Raw genomic sequence first — 24,360 nt, 5'->3', positions numbered from 1 at the left:
TGTTTAACAATCTTCAGCCTCTCCCAAACATCCTATCTGCTCTAACCCGATTTCAAGTCCTGTTTGTCCCTTACGTTCAGACATAGCCTGGAGTTTCTCCAGGTCTGACAGACCAATGCATTCCAGGTGTTGTTGTCCAAACAATTGTAAGGTTTGGACAGGATCCATTTTTAAGACCCCCACCCCCCTCAGTCCCTTTCTCCTATATAAACGTCCCATTTAAACAAACACACGTTAACCCCTAACCTGCATAAGAACGCATTTTATTTTAATACACACTCTTATCATCACGCAGTCATTATGATTACTATTAACGGGCTTCAAATCAAGCCAGCCCCCGTGGAGGGGAGGGGGACTGGGGTTAACTCCCAGTTTCTTGTTACTCGCAGCACTTCACTGCAACCCAAGCTGCAATGTTAGGAGAAGTAAAATCAGGTGAACGCCTTAAAATGCCCTTTGCCAATACTAGTTAGGTCTAAAAACTGCTTATTCACACTGACTCACACACACAATCGTGGCCGAAAAGCTACAGTCTACCTACCATATCATTCCCGTTTGTGTCCTGCTCTTGTCCGCTCCTTTCTTCCTCTCCGTGCTCCTCTGCGACCCGCAGCCGGGGAAATACTTTAAAAACCAGACAAAAACACTCCCTACAAGCTCTCACATCGATTATTTTCCGCCTTTTCAGTAAACAGGCTGTCTGTCCATTGCTTCCCACATAGGGTGTTCACTTACATCAGTCTGAAGTTTTCAGACACGAGATACATAGATGGTTTGTCTTTTCTCCCAGTCTGGAAAAAAAAAATACAAGTAAATTCTAGTAAGGAAAAGGGCAGGAAAAAAAAATCCTGCTCAACTTCAGTTTTTTTTCACCACGGCTGGAAACGTCTTGCGAGGAGGAGAAAAGGGGGGCCGGCGTTGGAAAGCGCTGTTTCGGTGTGTTTTCCCTTCTTGGTTCACCACCACGTTGTTTTGACCAATTATTATTTCCTTTGTTGTGTCAAAAATTTACAAAAAAAAAGAGTCCACAGGAAACGCGACCGCAAGGATCAGCCTTCATTTACAGAAAAAGCGCCGCTGTTGGAAGAGTACAACAGTTCGTACGAAAGCCTTGTGTGTGTGTGTGTGTTTTTTCCCTTTCTGATGTTAAGCCCCTTGCAGGATAAATGTGTGACGTTGTGTTTAAGTCTATTTTTTTCCCCAGCTTCCCAGTAATGGCGGCATGCTCTTCACAGAGAGACACTCTCGCCCAGCGGTAAATATACACAATTACAACAAACGCAGACTCTTTATGATACGCTGCTCACCGCCACACTATTAAGGCGTAGCTAATGGTGACTAGAAAGCCGAGACCAACAGTGAATTTATTTGAAATGAACCATCATAATACTCTTCCATACGTGTGTATATTTAAACTATAAAAAATAGTTGACGTATAACATGCTGAATACATTAAAGAGATATTCGAAAATATTCGAAACAACAAAAAACACACGCACACAAAGGGTGACTATGCTTTAGCTAGCAACCAGCTACTTCTAGTTACTTTAACTATTTCTGTTACTTTCTAGTTTCATTTCTTTATAGCCCTTTCTTTTATTTTTAATTGAAGAACAGCAAACTAGCTCCGTTGTCCAACATGGACTTATTTGTGAGTTGTATCAAAGTGGGGTTAATGTCTTTAATGTCTCATTTTGGATTACTGTTAAACATGAAACGGTTATTTATTTTTTTCTACGCATAAAAAGGAAATGTGTTTATATTATCATGACTGTGATTAATTTATTTTATTTTGGCCCATCTGCGTTCATGGCCCCACAGCTCCCATACCACTTCCTTGCAAAACTGACCACCATTTCCCTGGACAGATTCAAGCATTAGTTATACAACACTGTGCAAAGGTCATGAATAACCCATTCGTTTCTTTATATTTTGCCAGGAAAATGGAAATAGGTTCAGCGATTTATTGAAACATCTGTAAGGATATGTGGAAATACAGTATATAAGTATATATAAGTACAGTATATAAGGCAAAAACAAAGTTTGTACTATTCTAATGAGTGACGTCAGTAGAGTTCCCATATGTGTTTTTTAAATTTAGGTATCCTTTGACTGCGCTGGAAGTGTGTTTGAGGTTTGACTCTATATTTTTGTATTCAGGATTTCATCAGTTCCCATCAGATCCCTCACACCACTGCTGCTGAACTGCAGACCCAAACCATGACAAACACTCTACCATGTTTTGCTGATACTCTAGACACTTCCTGTTTTACCCCTGCCCTGATCTCCTCTACACACACTGATGATGATTTCAACTGAGAAAAACTTCAAATGTGGATTCGTCACTCCTGTTGCCACTGATCTTTTCTTCTTGTTCCCTTTCCTTAGGAATGGCTTCTTGACAGCCACCTTAAGAAGAGAGGAACTAATTACAAAATGATTTGATTGTGACAGACTGCTAGTAACAAAAGTGTCTAAAGAAACAAATTTAATTAGTCTCTAATTTTTCTGATATCTGTTATGTGTAGAAAACCAGGTGTGGTTCATCTTTTGAGTTAGGTTCCTTTTTTATGGTTGAATCATTCATAGGTCAATACTAGGTGGTTCACTTAGCATTGATCATTGGCTGAGGACTTTTGCACAGAACTGTTGCTTAATAGATTTAAATAGTTAATGGCTGAATCATTTGTGAAAGATTTGTTGTGCATTCACCCAAGGACTCCCACCTAAACTGTTATTGAACAGCAGAGAGAGGAAATGTTTAATGCCTTTCCTGAGAAAAAATAATCATCTTAAAGGTTAGTCCTAATTATAAGTGTTGTTCGCTGAGTTATGTGCTTGTCAAGAGTTATTGTGAAGTGTTTTCTACTTTGATTAAAGCCATTTTAAAAATTAAGGCAGAGAGTTGAGATACATTGGAGAAATATCTGCAGTGTTGTACAAGACAACAGCCTGTACTAAGAGCTCAAACAGATGTTTAGTGTCTAGCAGTGAGACCCTCTCTTGAAATTCTTTCTCTCTCTCTCTCTCTCTCTCATTCACTCGCTTCCTCTCTCTCCCTGTTAGTCCTTCCTTGAACTCTCAAGAACATGCAATTCCGATCTGGTAATCTAAACTGTGTGTGATATGAAAACAAATAGTTTGTGTGGCCGTAGAACTCAATTTATTGTTTTGAACTGGAATTTGGCATTTTAGGGGATATTTAAGACTAAACCTTTGTAAAGAATAGAGGCATCGTGTTTAAAGGTTATTACTGTAGTCAACCTCCTGGAGTGTTGGATAGCAGAATCAAAACATAGCAGAAAATCATTTGTAATAAAAAAAATAGGAAAGAAATTATGTTGTTCTTACATAAGTTATTAAATTGAAGTACATAATGTGCACTATGTGTGTCCTGACAAGCTTGAATTGTGACCCATCATTAAATACACAGTCAAACAGGGTTCAAGGTGCACTGTCCTGTGTTTGAGTAAGTCCACACGCTTCTGTCCAATTGCATTACTCACTAGGTTCTCAGCAATATTTGCATGACCCCAATCACACGGACCAAGATTAGCTGGGGTCAAAGTGTGTGTTGAATAATGTGCCTCTGTTTTACATCCCTTTCGCCTACCTCCACTTGTTTTTAAAACAGGCCAAGGTCTTGCGACTATCACAAAACATTGCTATGCAGTGCTGCTTATGCATATAATTCTTATATAACCACCATGGCAAATTTTATTTTTATTTTACTCTAAAATAATACGCGACAGAATCAAAACACAGCTGCAAGCATTATACAGAAGAAAAACACTGCACTTTTTGTTTAATCACTGGTTGGTTTCCTCTTTCATTTTATTATTATTTTTTTCCATCCCACTTTCAGTCCTCGTTGTATCTGCAGCTAAAATATGTCTCAGTCCCAAGGGCAGCGCATTCCTCCACTCACAGTTGTGCAATCCCTGACAATCACAGTCCCCCATCCCCCCCACCTCTGACTCCCTAAACACCCAGAACAGAGGCAAGCTGTCCAAGCTGTCTGGGCAATGTTCTGCGGTGAATTGGCTGCCCAGGCAGACCAGTAAACAAACTCTGACTCTGCAGAAAACAACCTCCAAAAATAATGTAACCTCAAGAGGGTGCAAATAAGTTATATAGGCTATTGCTACTTTTCAGCCTGTAATGAGTTTGGGTATAAATCTTTTGTATTCTACAAATCTTCCTTTTTGTTCGTATGTCTTTATGCTAATTATACGCAATAATCTAATATAATTAAGTGGATATAAATAAAACAGTTTGATTAACTGTGTATGTGAAAAATACACTATCATGTTTGGGGACTTTTTTACATTTAGTAAGTCTGTATGTGAGCAATTTTCACCATGTGTATAAACAAATAGAGCAGACAAAAGTCTCTTTGGGCTATGATGATGTGATCTGTAGTGAGATCAGGCAGCACGTGGAGGAGAGCCTGGAGAAGTGGAGGTATCCTCGGTAGAGAAGAGGAATGAAAGTCAATAGAAGCCAGACAGAATAGACATGTGTGAATGAGACGGAGACCGATTTAACAGTGAAGGTGACAGACAGTGCACAATAGAGAAGAAGAATAGAGTGCAGGCAGGGTGGAGTGGGTGAAGACGAGTGTCAGGGGTGATTTGTCACAGATGGATAGCGGCAAGAGTGAAAGGGAAGATATAGATGTATGGTTTAGAGATGGTGGCCCTTACAAAAAGACAGGAGTCAGAGTTGAACATCCTCAGATTTTCATTGGGAGTGGGACCAGGAGGGATAGGATAGGAAATCAGTATATCAGAGGGACAGCTCGGGTGAAGTGCTTTTGAAATAAAGTTAGAGAGCCAAGGGTGTGATGTTTTGGACATGTGAGGCGGAGGGATAGGTGATATATTCGAGAAAGGATATTAAATATGAAGCTGCCAGGTAGGCAGACAACAGGAAGATCTTCGAGAAGGTTAATGGATGTAGTGATGGAGGACATACAGAGGACTGGTGTGACAGAGGAGTATGCTAGGCAAGGGGAGATAGGAGATGAAGGTAAACGATTCACTATGGCGACCCTTAAAGGGAGCAGCCAAAAGAAGAAGTGTTAACCAGTCTAAGAACTGACAGGAAATTGCCCAAGAGAACAGTGACATATTTTTAAAAATCAATTTTATAGTATTAGGATACTATAAAAATAGATAACAAGTTAAATGCAATACTTATGAAATTATTCCACAGGAAGTGCTTCCGGTAGTTCTTTCAGAAAAGAATAAAACCTGAAACAAACATGAAAAACTACAAAAATATTTAGAGAGATGGGCTCTTTGCTTCTCATGTGATCCACTGCACGACTCAATACGAGACGCCACACAGTGATGTTGGTTGTTGTAGTTCTATATTAAAATCCATTGCTTCTAAATGTGACAGGAAAAACTACAATCCCATCATGCAACGTGACGCAGCCATAGTTTTGCCACTTCCTATTAGCTTGGAGAAGATAGCGGACGAGCGGTCATAAAATATCGATGTATTAATGTGAAAATTATTGCACACTTACTTGGGAACCTGCTGCTTTGGAGTCTCTAAGGTCCATATTTGGGAGGCGAAAATGGTAAATATGTCTCAAACGAACTATGTTGTATTTTCTTCTCATGTCAGTAGCATTTGTCGTTTGGTTGCTAGCATCTGAGAGTTCGCCAGATCGGCTATTCCATTCAGTGAGTAGAAAACGATAAGCTAACTGGGACGCCAACAATTTTAAATCAAGATGTTTTACCAAACAACTATCAGTTTACTGAAATAGATCGATTTTACTTTGCCGAGTTCTCCGAAAACGATGCTGTCAAAATGAATGGGTGTGGTTTAGCTAACACTATGTTTAACTGTCGATAAGCTGTAGATAAGCTGTAGATAAGCTAAGAGTAGCTACAGTTACTTGTAATATATCTTACATATTAAAATAGTTGGATGCCTAAATGGTAAGTATCTCCAAAGTTATATTATGTACGACAGCTACTAATAGGCAAAGTAAGATTATATTGTGTGTTGCTAATGAGTCATTTCTGGGAGTTTCATAATAATGTCAGTGTCAAACTGCTTAATATTGGATGTTAAGGACAAGTAAAGAAAGATAAATTTATTTATTTATTTGTCTTGTTTCTTACAGATCCGCTTTATCCTCATCCAGAACCGAGCGGGAAAGACACGACTGGCCAAATGGTACATGCAGTTTGATGATGATGAGAAACAGAAGTTGATTGAAGAAGTGCATGCTGTCGTTACTGTCAGAGATGCCAAGCACACCAACTTTGTGGAGGTATGGGATTAGGCAGTGCCGCATGTACCCACATTTTCTTTTTTCAAACGATTCTTTGACGTGCTAGAACAACAACCTCTTTTCTCTAATCCTGTATAATGACACAGCTGGCCCAGCTCCTTCACTATATAGATATTGCAGGCATTATCTCTTAACATGTTTTTTTTCTCTATGTTATATGATAACTGAATGAAATTCTAGTGGAATACAACATCACATGAAAAAAGAACCCCTTTAATGGATCAGGTTTTTAATGCTGTTAAAAAAAAATCAGTATGAATGTATGCATACTGGGTGTGTTTTACCGTACCGTGGGAGCTTCAGCCCTGGTAAATCTGCTGCTGTTGTCATAATATGCAAGATTAAGCTCTTAAGAGGATTTTTCTGTTGTTCTCACAGTTCAGGAACTTCAAGATCATTTACAGACGGTATGCTGGTCTGTACTTCTGTATTTGTGTGGACGTGACTGATAATAACTTGGCGTACCTCGAGGGAATCCACAACTTTGTAGAGGTACATGAAACACACAATATATAGACCTAGTAAGTGAGCTATGATAATTTAGTTGTCATGGTCTGATGGTTTTCAAGAATGTCTCTCAATGATTTTGTTCAGAGGCTATCATCCTTCACTGGCTTGGAGCTCCTTTAGAACTTCTCTGGGTTGTAAGGATTGCAGTAAAATTATATGTAGTAAAAGTCTTTAGTAGTTAAAGTTTAAGTATATACAGTGGAAGTGAAAAAGTAAAAAAAATATAAACTGGATTACAAAGAAGCGGAGGAAAAGAAAATAAAGAATATAAATTAGTTAAGCATTATTATGTACAGCTAAACAGAATCCATGTATTATTTACCAGCCTATATACATTTATAGCTAAATGCACATATATTTCAATATTATTTTTTAATCTTTACATAACAGAGCGAACAGGAAGAAAAACAAAATCCCCTCTTGCTTCTTTCATTAGTCTCCACTGGTATTCTCAGTTTTCACTCTGGCTCAAAGCATCCCATATTCAGCAATTAAATTCTGCCATTTATTTTCAAAAATATCTTTATTTTGATATATTTCCTCTGCCCACATAATGATGCTGTTATTCAAGTATTTACCTTCCACATAATAGAGGACAATTGTAAAAACTGAATTGGTAGCAGAGATCCACTATGCTGTGATCTGACTTCCTGCTGATAAAATCTGCATAAAACTATAGAACTACAACATTATACTATAGAATGCCCTATTTTTGAAGCATATTCCCAGTAGGCAAGTATCTATAAAATAATTCAACCTGTGAAATTCAAATTTAAATATCAAATGTAGTTATGCAGATATAAACCCTTTCTTCCATGGCATACATAAGTCCAATTTTAAAAGATGATATGTTTTCTTTTTTATCTGTTGCTTCTGAAGAGCACATCATTTAGTTTTTACATTATTATAATATTGTTTCCCAAATGTGAAAGCCATTCTGGATTTCAAATAACTCAGGTATAAAGGATGCTTTAAAGTCAGAATAAAGTGCTACCTGAATTTCTGCATTTTTAAAAGTTTAACTTATTCATAGTTTTTAGTGAAGTCAGATTGTTTTCTATAAATCTGACTTAGCCGAAACTCATACCACAGCTTGTATCTATAGTTTAAACTTTTAGCATGACGCTGTATTTCAGTACAAATTCCAGAACCTATTAAAGCTATGTTTACGTCACATTCATTTTACAGTCTTGGGTGTATCATTTTTGACTAGTGTTAGTGTTATACCATGCTGGAAAAAAATGTTATCGTTAAAATATTGATAGATTTGATAACGCCTTGCCACATAGATACACTGCAGTGCCAAAAGGCAGTATTGCACTATTTTATGACCTGGCTCAAAAGTCACAGCATGAAGGCTGATCCCAGAGTTTCTAAAAACACTGATTTTATTTTAAAGTACTTAAAATTTCAGCAAAAAATGAAAGGCCAGAGAGCATAAACACAAGAAGTGCCATCCTCCTAAGCCAACCTCAGGCATGGCTTTATCCAATCTCTGTCACTGCAAGACAAGTAGAGGTTTCAGATGGGTGTACCACCTCCCCTACTCAAAAAGGTTCCTCCAAGATCCCCAAATAAAGAAAAGACCCCACTGGAGTCTTCTGGTTCTTGATATCCTAGATCTGAAATACAAATAGGGAAAGCAGGACAATATGTGTGCCTTGCAACGGTGGCATACTTATTCCAATCAAGCTAAATCAACCCTGGAAAGAAGATTAAGCCAGCAAAAATCTCCCAGAACACTCAAAGCGCTGTATAGATGCCTCATTCACCCATTCACACAAGCACTTTCTTCTGTGCGTAAATCCTTTCTATCTATCAATCACACACATTTGGCATTTGGCATGCATACTGGAGGAGCCAGGGATCAAACCAGTCACCAACCTTCCGATCAGTAGAGGACTTGCTCTACCTCCTGAGCTGCAGCCACTCCCATATTAAGAAAACTACTGTCTGACCACTACACAGAAAAACTTAGTCCTTTTAAAATAATTTAAATGGATTTAATCATTATGAAGATCACACAAATTGCTACACTGCATACACGATAGTAACATACGATCAACCCAAATTGGAGTATAACACCCGCAAACCAAAATGATTACTCAGAAATGTTTGCAACTGAAACCAATAGTAGTAACTAATAATCTCAAACAGAAGTGATCTGTTGTCCCCACAACATAAATAGTCACATACCAAGTGGTTCTATACCACAGAAGGTTACTATAGCCACAAAATTCAGTATCACTCCCCACGTTGATCACAGCAACAATTGTTGCTTAACACCACAGTTACCATTATTACCTGGCCAGCAACAATTGCAAGTGATCCAAATGAAACTGACCAACTTCTCCAAAACACTAAAGGTCACAGCACAAAACATTCACCTTATCGTTAGGCTTAAAAAAGGCATGTTCACACAAAGACATAACTAAATACCACATGCCATCTCAAGAGAAGACCTACCTGCTATAAACACAAGGGCATAACTTTAGACTTTTCCTGCTCATAAATGCTTGGAACGATCTTGTCACTGAAGTGGACGCGCAACTGGATATCATAGCGTGGCTCAAGCACGTTCATCATAGTTTAAACCCCTTGTTTTGCACAACGGAATACGGCCTCACATCTGCAGCTAAACACCCCAATAGCTTTTGTAATAGCTTTAGCCCGGACGGATTGAGCAGCAAATGGCTGCTTAAACGCCGCAAACTCCTCTGCTCCTCCACTTGGACCGCTAGCGCTGGCCATAACTACGGCTCGACAGACTGACCACGCGCACCACACACATACGTTTTTTTTCTTCTTTTTCGAACCTTCGGATCATGTGCGTGCCGAACCGTGGAGTGGGGATCGGTTCGGATTACGGATCAATAGTGATCCGTTGCACCACTAGCCATAACTAATGAATGCCCTCAAACTGCTGTCAGAATTCCCTCCAAAATTCAATGTCGCTGGTTTAATTTTGAGCAACTCTGAACCTAAAACACCTAAACAGATACAGAACTAACTTTACCCATCTAGTCTTCAGTGGTGCATCAGGTTCGAGACAAGTTATGCTGCCTTCATGGACTTTAATCAACAGTTGATATGAGATAGTTATTTTTAAAATGGTTGAACCCCTTTGTTATCAAGCATTTAGTTTAATCAGTGATTTAGAGAGCATAGGTAGATCACGGTGATTGTCTGGACACATCAGTCAGCTTGAGTGTGCTTTCCTCTAAAGCTTAGTTTAACATCTCTTTATTTTTCTAATCATTTAGTCTTTAAATGATGTGGTAGCAATTGAAATTGTGAGCTTAAAGTACAATCTAGTGTTTGCCACTAGCTAAGACAAACAGTAGACCATTTTTTTGTCCAGAGCACCCGGGAGTGAAGGTCATTTGATGTAATGTTTGACTGTGAAGGAATGCACATTACGGTATTCTCAAAATGAGCTGTCTTACTTTCTAGCTGGCAAGCTTGTTATTACATAAAGCCCCATCTAAACTCCAATGAAGGGTTTTTTAAAAAATTATTATTATTTTAGTCAGTGAAAATATTCTCATAAAAGATACCATGCCACACTTTCCATTAGCTCACAGCAGGATTTGCTCACAGGCTGGTTTTAACATTCATTGTAGCAAATACAAGGGGTCAGTAATTCTGGCTTTGTAAATGAAACCGTATCACTGCTCGAAATGATCTCCTGTGGAAACGAGATGAGGCCAGACTCACATTAATTTTAAATGGCCACATTTTAGATGTAGTAGATATAAGTGTATTACATGGTTTTCAAGTGGATTCTGCTGCTGCTACAGCATCACATAATTTCTGCACTAGTGTATCACATTAAGATATGTGTGTGTGTGTGTGTGTGTGTGTCTTACTAAAGTAGTCTGTTTGGATTCTTATCTGATTGAATTGAAAGTCTGTATTTTCAATTGCTCCTTTGCTTCTTGGAAGGTGCTGAATGAGTATTTCCACAATGTGTGTGAGCTGGACCTTGTGTTCAACTTCTACAAGGTAAGCATATTGAGAAGTGAATTCTTCCCTTTTGTTTTTAAGAGTCTTGATATCCAATTAAAAAGACCTTGAACAGAGGAGGACAAAAGAGAGCTCTGAAAGTGCTTTTTTTTAGTATAGTGCCATGGTAACTGATATAATAATCACAGATAGGTTTGTTTTTTTTTTTCTTCTTTTTGATCTTAATTACTTTAGTGGGGGTGGATTTTTTTTTTCTTTTCATAAATGCTTAAACTCCCTTGCCCCACCTGCCGTTAGTGTTAATTGCTAATTACCTAAAAAGCATGTGAACATCCGCCCACATGCTTTACTCTAACACCGCTCATGTATGACATGGCCAGAAACCAACAAATAAGGTAAATCAGCTGTTGACAACTACAACCTCTTTCACAAACTACAACACACCTGAGAAAAGCAGGTGATGGAAAGAAGAGTGACTCATCTTGTCAGGTTAATTTCTTTGTCACTCTGGTTATTTTTACACAATGATGACAAATAGCAGGCTGGATGACTACTTTGTGATATTTGTACTCTGTTTTGAATCATCTTAATATCCTCAGTTTCATCACAGTGTTGGGCTCTGTCCTCTGAATTGTGTTTTAAGGTGTACACGGTGGTGGATGAGATGTTCCTGGCGGGGGAGATCAGGGAGACCAGTCAGACAAAGGTCCTCAAGCAGCTCCTCATGCTCCAATCACTCGAGTAAAAAAGAAGAAGAAGAAAAAAAAGTCGATAACCATCTATCTTACCTGGATACTAATCTGCTGCCCTGGCACCCAAAACATCTTGCTCATTTTTTTTGTATCAGTCTGAAATGGACATTTGTCATGTTCCTGTCTCTGCACAGCCAACATTTACCGGGACTTCAAGGGAAAAGGGGGGGGTGTTTAGTAAAGAAGATTAATATTGTTTACATATGGATATGAGTCCAATTAATCTTTTGTCACAAGTCTATATGTTGCAATATTCTGCACCCGTCTTACTGGTGAGGATGTTTTGAAGGCTATACAGCACATTTCAACAAGTTAAAATTACATATACTGCCTTAGTTACACTCAGCTGTATTCTGTTTTTCTTCTTCCACAAGCCAGTGGCCACAGAAATGAATTATTCCTGTAGTAACCACAAAGTAATTGCATCTATCTCTGTGCAGTGTGGAAACAAGTGTCACACTGCTCTCTTCTGCCCTCCTCTCATTAACCTAAACATGTATTTAATGGCACTACTGTGACTAACAAGCACCATAGAGACTGCCTATAATGACCCCTGTGCATTGAGAAGTTATAATAGCCTCGCAGCCTTTTCTATAAGTAATGTTAAGCAGGTCTTGGAAGTTTTAGGATATCCATCACGGCTGCTGCGCAATTTATATCTGGATTGGAGTACAGGCAAACTACGGAAACCTCTTCAGACCAGTTGACCCAGCACAGCTAGTTCAATTGAATGGAGTGTGCTTAGAACGAGTGTCGTTCTGACAGTTTGTTATGGCAACCTGTGCTGTCCAGACGTCCTCATGGTTGATGGTGGTCAATAGTATAGGTCATGTTACATCCAATGGTTGCACAGTGGTATGTTGTGATGATTTCTGTTGCTTTTGAAATAATCTTTGTCATTTAATGCAGCTCGTTACATCAAATGGTGCTGGTTGGTTACTTTTAAGAACACTTAAAACTATCCCTAGATACAGAAGGTATATTTTACATAAATCAGTAATGTGAAAATTGCTTTGTATGGTGTGTACATACAGTGTAGCCTGTGTTGAATATTGTGAACACAAATAGTTCCTGCTCACAGTATTTCCATACATTCCTTTGGCATTGCATAAAATGAGTTGAATTTTAAATTCCTCTTAGAAAAAAAAAAGCTTTTACTCACATCCTTTGACATGGTCATACTCTAATTTTAACCATATCTATTCACAGGTCTCAAAGGTGGTTTCATATATTCAAGTTTTGTATTTTTTTTTTTTTTTAAATTAGTGAAATATGTACTGCTTCCCTTCTTGTCCACCTGTGAGTTTGTTGATGAAAGTGATGCGTGTAGTACTGTCTCCTGTTCACTTATACCAGTATCTCCCTCTTTGTGTAAATAATAAACAGATGAAGTAATGCAAAGGTTTCAGTATCTGACCTAATATTCTGGGAAGAGGGGATTTTATTAGTTGTAGATCTTGACTTTTTTCTGATGTCTTAAAACATGTAGTCATGCTACACTGCTAAAACTGTTGGGCTGATTTCATATAAAACAACACTTAAAGCTACTGACGAAACATGTAAAAACAAGTCTTTAAAATTCAGATTTAAACCTGTCTAGTGCATCAGCGCCATCTAGCGGTAAACCAATCCTTTCCCTCGGTGAATTTGCAATGTGGTTATGAAGTCATCTTGATAGCCTGTCTAAAAATCAATAAATCATTCAATATATCCACTTGAGCTACATTAAACCGCTCTGGCCATTACTCCATCGACCCAAGAGCATAAATCCAGACAATTGTGACAGAGGGCATTTACTCTTCATCATATGAGTCCTCTGATATCCTAACCTCAGCCTGACTGCCTTTGAGAGAAATGACTTGACAGAAGAAAAGCAGGCAGAGGTAAATGAATCATGTACCTAGTAGGACCCATTGTTAAATTTCAAGGTCTGTTAAGTCAGCTGGCTATAAATCTGATTTGTAAATGCTGCTTGCGTTGTTGTGCACGAGGGCTGGGGGTCACCAACGTTCAGGATCCAATGCACTTCAACGCCCTTGAGCAATAACCGAGTGAATACAGTGGCTTAATGCCAAAGTAAAAAAAAAAAAAAAAAAAATCCCTGATAGCATTAACATTCAGGAAACCAGTGAAAAGAGTTACATGAAAAACAAGCAGTTTACTGGGAATTGCATAATCATTACAATCAATGAGCAACACTCACCCTTAATAGACAAATCTTATTTACAGGATAGGTTACTTGAGATGTACAGTAGTATTTAGGTTAGATTATATAACATTACTAAGCAACAACTGAGTTGGACTGCGTTCATCACATTATTGAGTCTATACTGGAACAAATGAGAAAATAATGTTCATATAGCTACTCTGATTATCTTTATGAACTGTACAGCGAATACAGATGAATGCAGGCTAACAATTCAACAGTTGACTCAATAACTGCGCATAGATGACAGCCTGTGAACGAGTGATCAGAATTGCTGCTGATGGCCACCTACAGCTCACAAAGTCAACACCCTTCCATCATTACCTCCACGTCAGCAGGGAGCAATAAACCAATCAAATCTCACACAGCATGAGATCACACTATTACACCATTTTTTGTTGCTGCCTGACAGCATCAGAAAAAATGAAACCATATGAAGAATCTCAGTTGTCATTTAGTAAAAAGATAACATCTAAAATTAATATATTTATTACATTATACAGTTCAAGTAAAATAAAATGTACAATTCTATAGTTACAGCATATAAACAAAACAAACACAGATTCAAAAGTAAAAGTGCACTTGCAGAAGGAGACAAACTATCATGCTATGCAAATATTTTATGAAAGCAATGTGTTTTGACCATCTGTCTCTTGATGTCCTATAAGATCTCATGTTTGCCCTTTCAGTGTGCTGGCTCAGTTGAGCTTAAACACATATGGTTTGTCTGGGAGAACGTATGCCAACACAGAGGCTTGAGAAATACGTTTGCGCACACTTTGTTTTTGAGCTCCTCTTGGCTTGGTTTGTATGACCTGCTCTCAGACAGTGATTCAGACAGAAGCGGTGCCTTTGATTAAACAGCAGAGCGGGGGCTTTGGATTTTCTAAGCCATTAACTTGCAACCTCATTTTCCTCCAGCAGCACCACAAACCATGTTGTCAGTGTTACAAGCAGAGAGGAAACTGTGTTTCTGTGGAAATTCCCCTGTTTCTCTCTAGAGTAATACAAGGTCTGTTCTCAAGAGAAAACATCTGGGTCAGTTCAGTGGTGCAACAAAACTGACATTTTGCAGCAGAGCTGCAGAGGGAGATATTAAAGGGAAAAACTTGGAATTTGACCCATACACTGAGGAGATGTGGTGTCTCAGTTATACTGAGAGGGCCACTTTGCTGGCATGGATCTGTTCTACTTTTCTGTTTAGAGGGTCAGGGTCACCGATAGTCACAAAAACAAACAAACAAACAAACAAACAAAAAAAAAAAAAACCCCAACTTCATCTGATGGGGGTGGTGTCTTCTAGGGTGAGAATGGCCCTATCAATAGAGCATGAGGGATTATTGTTCCGACTATAAAAAATAAAATATTACAAATCATACACTACAGCTCAAACGAGCACATATGGAGGATCTTGATTAGCATTTTAAGATGTCAAATGAGGAAATATTTATCCCTCCAGTATAGCTCCACTTGTACAATCAACGTCAATGAACAATGAAGATGATTTGAGAGTACATTGTCTAATAATAATTTTGTGTTGTCTTTTATCCCCCCCTCTGATATCCAGAGGTTAAAGAGAAGTGATTACTTGGAAGTTTAAAAACAGAATCCTGTCAAATTGAACGTACAACGTGGCATGATTTAAAAAAAACAAAAAAAAAAACAAAACAAAAAAACCACACAAACAAAACAAAGGTCAAACCTTTGGCTGGTTGGGCGGCACAAAAGTTTCCCAAACAAAACAAACAAAAGCCAACTGTGGTTTCCTGTGACGTCTTATACAGTACGTGCATGTATGAATCTACGAGATGTCATGGAGAAAAGCCCAGCAGGAGTCAAATACATTATAATGCCAATTTATCACTATAACTGGACATGTGAATTTAAACATGGTGTGAATCTGATAAAGCTCAATTTACAGACTTGTGGACTTTTGGTTTAAATAAAGAGCAAAAGTTATTTTTTGTGCTTTCAACCTGACCCACAGCCTTGCCTGTTTGGGTGTAGAATGGAGTGATGGGATCATCCCCCCATGAGAGTTTATACATATCAGTGTTGGGATTTATATGCTATGAATCCATCTGGTCTACTATGAAAAAATTAAAATGACAGGACAAAGTAGAAAGGATTTGCATCACACCTGGTGTAAATCGTACCCAAAAAATATGTGATGTTTATCATTTATTTTCCATTAAAAAAATAAAAAAATTCTCATAAATGATGGAAAATAATATTTCCCATCATTTATGAGAAATATATAGTTAATGATGCATGATTTAAAAAAAAACCAAAAAAAACCCAAAAAAAAAACAAACAACCAATGACCCACACTAGGACAGGTTGAATGCACAAAAGAGTTTAACAATAATAATTTACAAGCAATGATATGTAAATGCTCAAAGTATTTTGGGGATTGCTAAAACCAGAATGAAAAAGCAGAGAGCAAGAGAGAAAAAAAAAAAAATAACACACACACAACAGTAGGTCAGCCCAAACACACAACCCTTGACTTTGTCCTTGTCTGATAAGTAACAGAGACCATGGTGGAGGATGTCTCTTTACATTTCCACTTTGCTCACACCGAGGGGTTATGCTGTCCAAACGCAAGAGCAAACCGACCCCCTCAGGTAAGCCGTAGAGACTCTTACCAGAGGTCAAGGGTCATAGGTTGCAGTGATCTCCACGACCCAAGGTGATCCAAGGTGTGTGGAACTGAAGGAGAGGGGGAAGGACGATCACACACCAAAAAAAAACCTGGAGCAGAGATGTTTAAGAACAGGAAACAAAGTGAGCACCAACACGCCCTCATCAACGCTAACACAGATAAAACCTGTTAGTTTACAAGTCCCACTGGTCACATGAGTTAACAATAGGGATGGGTATCGAAAACTGGTTCTTGTTGAGTTTCCCCATTTTTGCAAACTATTCCCTTATCGATTCCAGTCGCCCCGAATGACGTCACCACGTTGCGGAGCGTCATTTACCTGGCAGGAAACATGGCGGCTCAAATGCTAAAAAGTTTGGTCATACTTTACGAGAACTGATGACAACAGGGCAACTTGCAATACTTGCAAAGTAGAGATTTCATTTAAGGGAGGAAACACTACGAATATGCAAAAGCATTTGCTCACAAAACACGCGATGACCTTAAATGAATGTCGTGATTTTATTTCCGCTCCAGACTCGTGAATCTCAACCCAGCAGCAGCGGTAACGTTTGCACATCCTCTCCCGTTAATGCGGCACTGTTAAATAATCAACTAACCTGCCGCATTATGTTAGCGCGATCTGCCTTATTACAAAACCTGCCATTACTGTGCATTTAGGTGACCATGATGAGAGAGACAGACAGAGTCTGGCTGGCTCAGATGCTGGCAGTTCTCGCTGCAGTCTACCGGTAGCGTCTCCTTTCAGGCCAGGATAGACGAATGTCACCGAGCAGTGACTAAGTTTGTGGTAAAAGCCTTGCACCCATTTGCCACAGCAGATGCCCTCAAATTTTCGGTAAGTGAACGTGTTTAATTGTAGGCAGGGACATTACTGGATATTCTTGTGTAATTGCTACAGAATAATTTATGTTATACTTTGTTATTGCTACAGAAGAATATTTATTTTACATTTACAATTTTTTTTCCCCCGGGGACCCTGTGACACCCCATTGAAGAGTCCATAGGCTGAATCTCTTAAAATCTCACTGTTGGGTTTGTAAGGCCATGTTACTCCTAAATTTCTATCTTGTTCAAAGAGAAGATATAAAACAAAGTTCTAAGCTAATCGACCTTAGTGTTCTCCTTTTAAAAAAAAAAAAAAAAAAAAAAAAAGAATCGATAAAGAATCGAATCGTTAAACAGAATCAATAATGGAATTGGAATCGTGAAAATCTTATCAATACCCATCCCTAGTTAACAAGTTACTGACCTGTAGGGGGAGTTCTGTCTGTGTGGACCTGTGGGCTGGGGTGAGGGTGGGTCCCGACCCCTAGCAATTACACTGCTGCTTATTCTGTGTTGTGGTGCCTCTGGGCTGTCGCAGCTGCCTCAACGAAGCATCTCCATACTGAATACCTGAACCCATCCTCTCTGGGTCCAACTCGCCTTTGAGAGAAGCACAATGAGAAACATCAGTGACACAGACATGTATGCTCTAAAAATGTCAGATCCACATCACTTCATGCGCTCAAGCTCTGAAAGCATTAAAAACAAAACATGGAAATGTCACTAAATTCTAACAAAAAACATCCACCTCAGATACACTTCTATAACAAAGAAAACAATGTGTACCTGAATCTATCTTGTTGAGAATGGTGCGAGCGCACTTCAAGAAACCCTCCTCGACATTTTCACCTGTTAGCGCGCTAGTCTCTAGAAACATCAGCTCTGTGTGTGGGAGAACAAAAATACTTCTAAGAGTGGGGAAAAAAAGCATTTGAAATGCATCAATGTACAGATAAGTTACCATTCTCCTGAGCGAAGCGTGAAGCTTCAAGGAAGGTCACCTCTCTGTCTGCATCCAAGTCTTTCTTGTTGCCACACAGGATAATAACAATGTTGGGACTCGCCAGTGTCCGTGCATCTGTCAGCCAGTTAGTCAGGGCATTGTATGTCTCTCGACTGTAAGACATTTTATTCATGTTATTTACCCAATTTTCTGTTTCAGTTTGTTTTCAGCATGAGGCTGTAGCTCTAGTTTCATTGTATACACTTGTCTGTTTCCCTGTGCGAGAGTGTGTCAGGTGACACCATCTGCGATGGACTTCTGCTTTCCTCTACAGACGCTACCTGACAGAGGATGCCTCTATATTACAGCTCTTGACAGTCCGCACTCCACCTCCCCTCAACAAAAGCCCATAGTTTGTTAAAAGCAAACTACTGCATTCAATCCATCTTGAGTTTACGACCCAGAGTTTATGAAATACAGTAATGTGAGTGGTCTGTCATTAAACAGCACGATTTCTGGGGGCTGTACAGGCACAATGTGACTCCTTTTGTTAGTTGATATATGGACTCGAAACAGTATGAACACTCAAAAATAAACTAAGCTTCCAGTTAAGTCTGTAAAATGTCATTTTAATTGTAGTCACATTGAAAATTTTCAATTAATCACAGATGCCAATGCCCACACCAAATACAACCTTACATTTTGTTGCTTCTGGGAGTCTTAGTAAACATGTAGTTTTTATTCTGGGAAAATTAAGGTACAACTGTAGTATCTACATCCCATTATCATGACAAACAGCTCACTTTGTTAGAGAAACTTGTGAAAAGGAAGTGGGAGCACGAGGGCAGTGGTTGTTTTACCTGGTAATATCGTAGACAAGAAGTGCTCCAGCTGCTCCTCTGTAGTAGCTGCGTGTAACAGATCTGCGGAGAAAATGGAGGAGAGAAAAAAAAAAAAGAAAAAAAAAAAAGGCTCCTTTAAAAGATCAGATGGTGAGATTTGACAGGAGAAACTGTCCAATCATTTTAACAGTTATCATCAGTCAGACACTTCATTATCCCAGTGGAACTGGGACTTGTGACTTTAGGTAAATTTTGAAGGTAGATACCGAAATCGCTCCTGGCCAGCAGTATCCCAGATCTGCAGTTTGACTGTCTTTCCTCCAACGTTGACCACTCTAGACCCAAACTCCACACCGATGGTGTGGTTGGAGTCCTGTTTAACTGCAGTAGGAACAAACAGAAGACAGTGTAAAAAAGGCACAACGTGAAATATACATAAAGGAGCAGGAAAACAAACGAAAAAAACTACATGTGTAATATTTGGTGTTTGGCTTGTTTAAAAGACCTCTGCTGCTGTTTTCAAATACCTCATATCCACATTATAAGCTACAGGGAGTTGCAAATTAGATTAACAGTGCCAAGTTGCCCAGCCTCTCTTTCTCTATCCACAGGGACCCCTGAGATATCTTAATCAAATTAAATGTAATCATGAGCACGACTCTGTACATGAAGGAGTGTTGACATGGTTTGTTTTTTTTAAACCACCCCTTTGAAACTGAATTGAAGTTTCAATTTGTATTTTAAACGAATTAATGTTTCATATGGAGAATTTTAACAATATAATGAGAGCATCAAGCTCGGTGTAAACTCAGCCATTGTTAGCTAGAGAAAGTCTACAGGAAGTATAATGTTTTCCCTCCATTTAACCACACAGAAAATTTTCCCTTTCTGAAGGACAGTGTGAGGCAAAGAACTGTGGTGATTGGTTTTATTCTGGGTCGACAAATGCCCACATCATCCTGTCATTGTACTCTGACTCATACCAGTCAATGAAGAATTTTCTCCAGATCATCCGCAGACTAATGGTTTAGTCAATATGCAACTCGTGAAACTGACTACAATAATTTCGTGAACGTGTCCATTTATGTGTTTGCACAGTATTAAACTTTAGAAATGCAGCGTTTTAGAACTTACACTTGTTCTCAATGAACTGGTGGAGGAGACAGGATTTCCCCGTCCCAGCACTGCCAATCACCAGGAACTTAAACAGGAAGTCTGCAAGCACAAAAAAAGGAGGTAGAGATCAATGCAATGCCAACATCAATAGAGAACCTGCTGCTCTTTGCACTTCCATCCTCAGGGACAATCCTTCCTCTTAATCCCATTGAGCTACTACTTTCATAGTATCCTGCCAAACCCAAATTAGCCTACTAATCACAAAGCGCCTAGCATGTAATCAGTTTAACTTGCCACTTACGAATCTAATTTAATACACTTGTTTGTCTGAGGTTGAAAATGAGTGTGTCTGAAGCCTTAGAAAAGCACCAACACTTAATAACACATGTCATTAGAGCAAGGTTTGAGCTTTAGCATTATTAACCACAGCTTAGGGCAACAGACTTGCACACGGGTTGAATAATAACCAAAGGCAGGCTTTTGCACAGATGTTGTGGAAAGTGGGTCTTTTCTTTGAAGGGCTCAATCCAGCCAACACAAATGATCCATAATGACTTGATCCCTTGACATGCAAACCCATTTAGAGTACAGATAGCCATTGTGTGCTGTGGCCAAAGATAACACAAGGGGGTATTTGCATACTGGATGTACGCTGAACGGCAGTTCTGACCAGTATACTGGGAGATCTGATAAGGAGAGTTAGGTATGAAAAGTGGCTGCATGTGTGTGAATTTACGCTGATCAGTTATGAAAACCAAGTTGCAAGAAAAAGAAAAAAAAAAAAAAAAAAAAAAAGGCTTTGGAATTACCAGGATTTCAGAATTTCTTAACCACCCAAGCAGTAGCAGTAAACACCTGACCATGTGTTTCACGTACAGCTCGTGGGACTAACACAACACAATAATTGGGAGGAATTCTGCATCATTCCTTCCAAGAGAGCCGTTTCAGTTCATATATATTTGTTTGCTCCCTTTCTAGGTCATGCTACATAATTTCAACTAGGTCAGGACTGCGGTTTGTCCATCACTCCCCAAAAATTCTTCTTTTTGAACCACTCTGTTGTTTTACTTTAGTCACTGTCTGGCTGCGTTACCCAACTTCTTGAAGCTCCGGGTCATGAACTGCTCCTCTGTTCTTACACTGAGAACATTTTTTGATATAAATTTTAAATGAAATGTTCTGTTAATGGCTACAGGCCATCCAGATCCCAAAGACAGCCCAAAACCATGATGCTACCTCTACCATGCTATCATTTTTAAAGGCATGATACGGCACGCTCTGAGACAAACTGCTAACAGAAAAGTTCTCTTCCTCAGGGGGAGGAAACAAGACATGAAAGGTTAGTGCTTAAGTGAATCATAGTCTTTGTATGTTAGATTAGTCAAGTCTCATCTGGCTATACTTGTGATTTACATAAAGACCAGCCTGTATGAGAAATCAGTCAGTAATCCAGGTAATTCCTAAGGCTTCACAAGCTTTATCTTGCAACTTTCAATCTCTCTTAGCTCTGGTTAAGTAAGAGATAATAAATAATTAGAGAGGTAGTAAATGAAATGCAAGACATGCAGAAGTGATAGTGTGCTCCTAAATATGTGAAAGCATGATGGCAAACTACAGCTTCCCTACTGAGAACTTGTTCAGGTTGAATTTTAAGTAAATTTTCAATTTCACTTTGAGCTCAAACAAAGGTTCTGAAAGCACAAAGCCTGGCAAGTGATTACTGGCTGCTGTTGATATCACCAGCTTCACACAAAGTCAACAGAAACAGTAAATCAAAGTATGAGATTAATCTTTACTTTCTGGGTGACATTTAAACCAATTATGTCATTGCTCCATGAGCCACCTTCATTTGCTGACACACACCTCTGCCAGCTCAGTTCATGGTGCACCTTTGTTGAAGCGGGTGTTTTCTTAAGCAACACAAGCCAGAGGTCAAAGTCTCGGTAACAGAGTAACTGCAACAAAGCGAAGGCGTCGAAACCCATTTATTTTTCTGTGTAACAGCAGTCAGCGTAACATCTCAACCACACTTCAGTGGCTGTGACAGTGCTGACAAAAATCAGAGACAGACCGCTCAGTTTTAAAAGCTAGCCCAAGCCTTTCTGCATTTTCTCAGACATCGTATACTTCTGTGTGAGATCTGGACACAACAATCAAACCATCAATAATGTCAAAAGCAGGGAGAATGGACTGCAGCACTACCCTCTCAGGCTACTTTATTCCTCACTCATCAATATTAAGTACCCCCCCCCCCCCCCACCAGGGAGGAGAACAACAATTATTATCTGCAATGGGTGAGCCCTCCCATCTCTCTCTCTCTCTCTCTCTCTCTCTTTCTTTCTTTTTTTGTGGGGGGGGGAGAGATCCGACAATATAAAAAGTAATGATGAATAAAAACTAACAGCAACAAAAAGTTCAATAAAAGGAGTACTACTACAATATTTCCTTCTCCCCCTGCTACATGTGCCAAATTCTGTAACATCAACATAAACTCATGAATGATTCTCATGTTGATAGACATTACTGAAATTAACAAGTGAAAACTATGCATTTTAAAACACTTAACAGGCCCTTATTGAATTCATAATGCCTTTTTGTCGACTTTTGATCGTCCAGATGAGACAGTTGAGGAGACAGAGAGAGAGAGAGAGAGAAGGAAAAAAAAAAAATCAATAAAAGTCTTTTACAGGTCCCATTAGTGCTGGCACTCTCCCATAAATGTTGCCCACTTGGATAAAGTTTCATACGAGGAAAGAGAGAGACAGGGTACAAGTATAAACAGAGGGAGAGAGTGTATCTGGGAGTGCAACAGGAGAGGATGATGGTGTGCCATTTCATAACAAATGGCTCTGCAGTGTCAGGCTTACTGACTATCAGACAGAGTACTGTTTAATGAATTTATGAGACCACGAATACATCTCTGTATCTGCTCATTATGTGAATGATCATAGATAAGTGCAGGCAGCATTCATTCTGTCAGGATTCATTTATAACGTATCTGTGTCAAGTGCAAGAGCGGAGTTACTTTAAATAAGCATGGAAGCAGATGCATTACACCAGTGAGACACCAAGCAGCGTCTGCCCTGCAGGTAACCGATGCATGATCAACCATCGCTATCAAACTTCCTCTTACAGGCCTTGTGGCTAGCAGTTAAAAGTAAAAAAATATACATCAAATCGCAGCAGCCTTTCCTGTCGCAAGGTCACAGAACTTGCCTGAATCTCCCCAAGTTCACGTTAACTCAACGTCTCTACACATGCTATTAATTGCTTTTGCTTAAAGTTTGGCCAACTTTTACCCGTTGATGTCTCACCATCATCTGCTCTCCTTGTTGCCCGTGAAGCACTACACGCTACCATCAAACGACAGAGGTGTCAGTTAATACACACGAAAAAATCCAACCAGAGCACTTTAACTGACCTACGTGTCAGCACTGAATGTTAATTATTACTGTTAAAATCCACAGACACGGTGAGGTGGCAAGTTAGCCTGTGGCTAAGCTAAGCTAATCTTACAGTTTGCTGATAGCAACGCTGCCAGTCTGTCACATTAGACCACGAAGCAGTCATACATAACAGCTAGCAAGCATTAAATGACCGCCTACTCCACACAAACATACCGTATGTCTCAGACATGTTGACCCTCGCTGTATGGAGAACTCAGTCGGACTCTTTTACTGTTCTTTTAGTACTGTGACAGCCGTGTGCCCGCTGGCTTCACACCTCTTTACGGTGTTTATCTACGATGCTAGAGGTTTCCTTTATCCTTTCCCAGCTTCCTCTGCTCCGACCACAACCAGCACAGCTACGCGCTACGTCATTAGTTATCTAGTGGTGTTGCGTTCATGTGTTATTGGCTACGTTGGAATTTTAAGAGAAGAGACGAACACACTGAAAGGACACTGGCATCGCACAGAAACTGAGTGAATTTTACGAATAGACAGTTCTCATTAAACTAATGAACGAACGACTAGTACAGAAAATGATGCTCAGTTAGAGAAGCGTGAAGTCTAGCCAACTTTAACTAAGCTAAAAAGCAAAGCGCGTTGTATTAAGACAGATCAAGACCAGATTTTCCCTGTATAGTTTTTACAGATAGTTTATTTATGAATCGCAGTGTTCCAGCAACACATTGTCATCGATTACAAACATACCACAAAATAGACACGAGGTAGATGAAACTAAATAAATAAATAATACGAGAAAAGTCGAATAT

General features: G+C 39.2%; 3 protein-coding genes across 7 annotated transcripts in view; 1 reads left to right on the top strand and 2 right to left on the bottom strand.

The window, feature by feature from the left end:
- Positions 1-1,273, bottom strand: part of arhgap35a (Rho GTPase activating protein 35a) — a 61,711-nt gene extending 60,438 nt beyond the window's left edge. For both annotated transcript variants that reach the window (XM_040008986.1, XM_040008985.1), the window contains exon 1: positions 542-1,273. The gene's annotated coding sequence lies outside the window, so the exon portion shown is untranslated. The remainder of the gene's footprint in view (positions 1-541) is intronic.
- A 4,163-nt stretch (positions 1,274-5,436) lies between these two features.
- On the top strand, positions 5,437-15,416 carry ap2s1 (adaptor related protein complex 2 subunit sigma 1). Its single transcript, XM_040008991.1, has 5 exons — positions 5,437-5,590; positions 6,146-6,295; positions 6,695-6,808; positions 10,772-10,831; positions 11,436-15,416. Exons 1-5 carry the CDS (start codon positions 5,588-5,590, stop codon positions 11,535-11,537), a joined length of 429 nt encoding a protein of 142 aa, XP_039864925.1. The 5' UTR covers positions 5,437-5,587; the 3' UTR covers positions 11,538-15,416.
- Positions 15,417-16,274: 858 nt separating this feature from the next.
- Positions 16,275-23,957, bottom strand: rab4b (RAB4B, member RAS oncogene family). Of its 4 annotated transcripts, none has more exons than XM_040008989.1 (8): positions 23,765-23,957; positions 20,163-20,243; positions 19,295-19,409; positions 19,047-19,109; positions 18,205-18,359; positions 18,030-18,125; positions 17,657-17,843; positions 16,275-16,504 (listed from the first exon to the last, which is right to left on the bottom strand). In XM_040008989.1, exons 1-7 carry the CDS (start codon positions 23,778-23,780, stop codon positions 17,728-17,730), a joined length of 642 nt encoding a protein of 213 aa, XP_039864923.1. In that variant the 5' UTR covers positions 23,781-23,957; the 3' UTR covers positions 16,275-16,504; positions 17,657-17,727. The 4 variants fall into 4 exon arrangements, with proteins under 4 accessions (XP_039864923.1, XP_039864922.1, XP_039864921.1 ...); XM_040008988.1 differs by having other exon boundaries at positions 16,275-16,501; positions 17,666-17,843; XM_040008987.1 differs by having other exon boundaries at positions 17,668-17,843.
- Between the last annotated feature and the right edge of the window lie 403 nt (positions 23,958-24,360).

Source organism: Simochromis diagramma, unplaced genomic scaffold (genome assembly GCF_900408965.1).
Source record: "Simochromis diagramma unplaced genomic scaffold, fSimDia1.1 OVJJ01000344.1, whole genome shotgun sequence".
In the NCBI taxonomy this organism is placed as follows: Eukaryota; Metazoa; Chordata; class Actinopteri; order Cichliformes; family Cichlidae; genus Simochromis; species Simochromis diagramma.
This window is presented reverse-complemented; position numbering and strand designations above follow the sequence as displayed.

Coding starts and splice junctions, on each gene's coding strand:
- ap2s1 (XM_040008991.1), top strand. Junction 6,296..6,694: donor AGCACACCAACTTTGTGGAG/GTATGGGATTAG, acceptor TTGTTCTCACAG/TTCAGGAACTTCAAGATCAT. Junction 10,832..11,435: donor TTGTGTTCAACTTCTACAAG/GTAAGCATATTG, acceptor TTGTGTTTTAAG/GTGTACACGGTGGTGGATGA.
- rab4b (XM_040008989.1), bottom strand. Junction 19,110..19,294: donor GCTGGCCAGGAGCGATTTCG/GTATCTACCTTC, acceptor TTTTCTCCGCAG/ATCTGTTACACGCAGCTACT. Junction 18,360..19,046: donor CTTGTCTACGATATTACCAG/GTAAAACAACCA, acceptor AATGTCTTACAG/TCGAGAGACATACAATGCCC.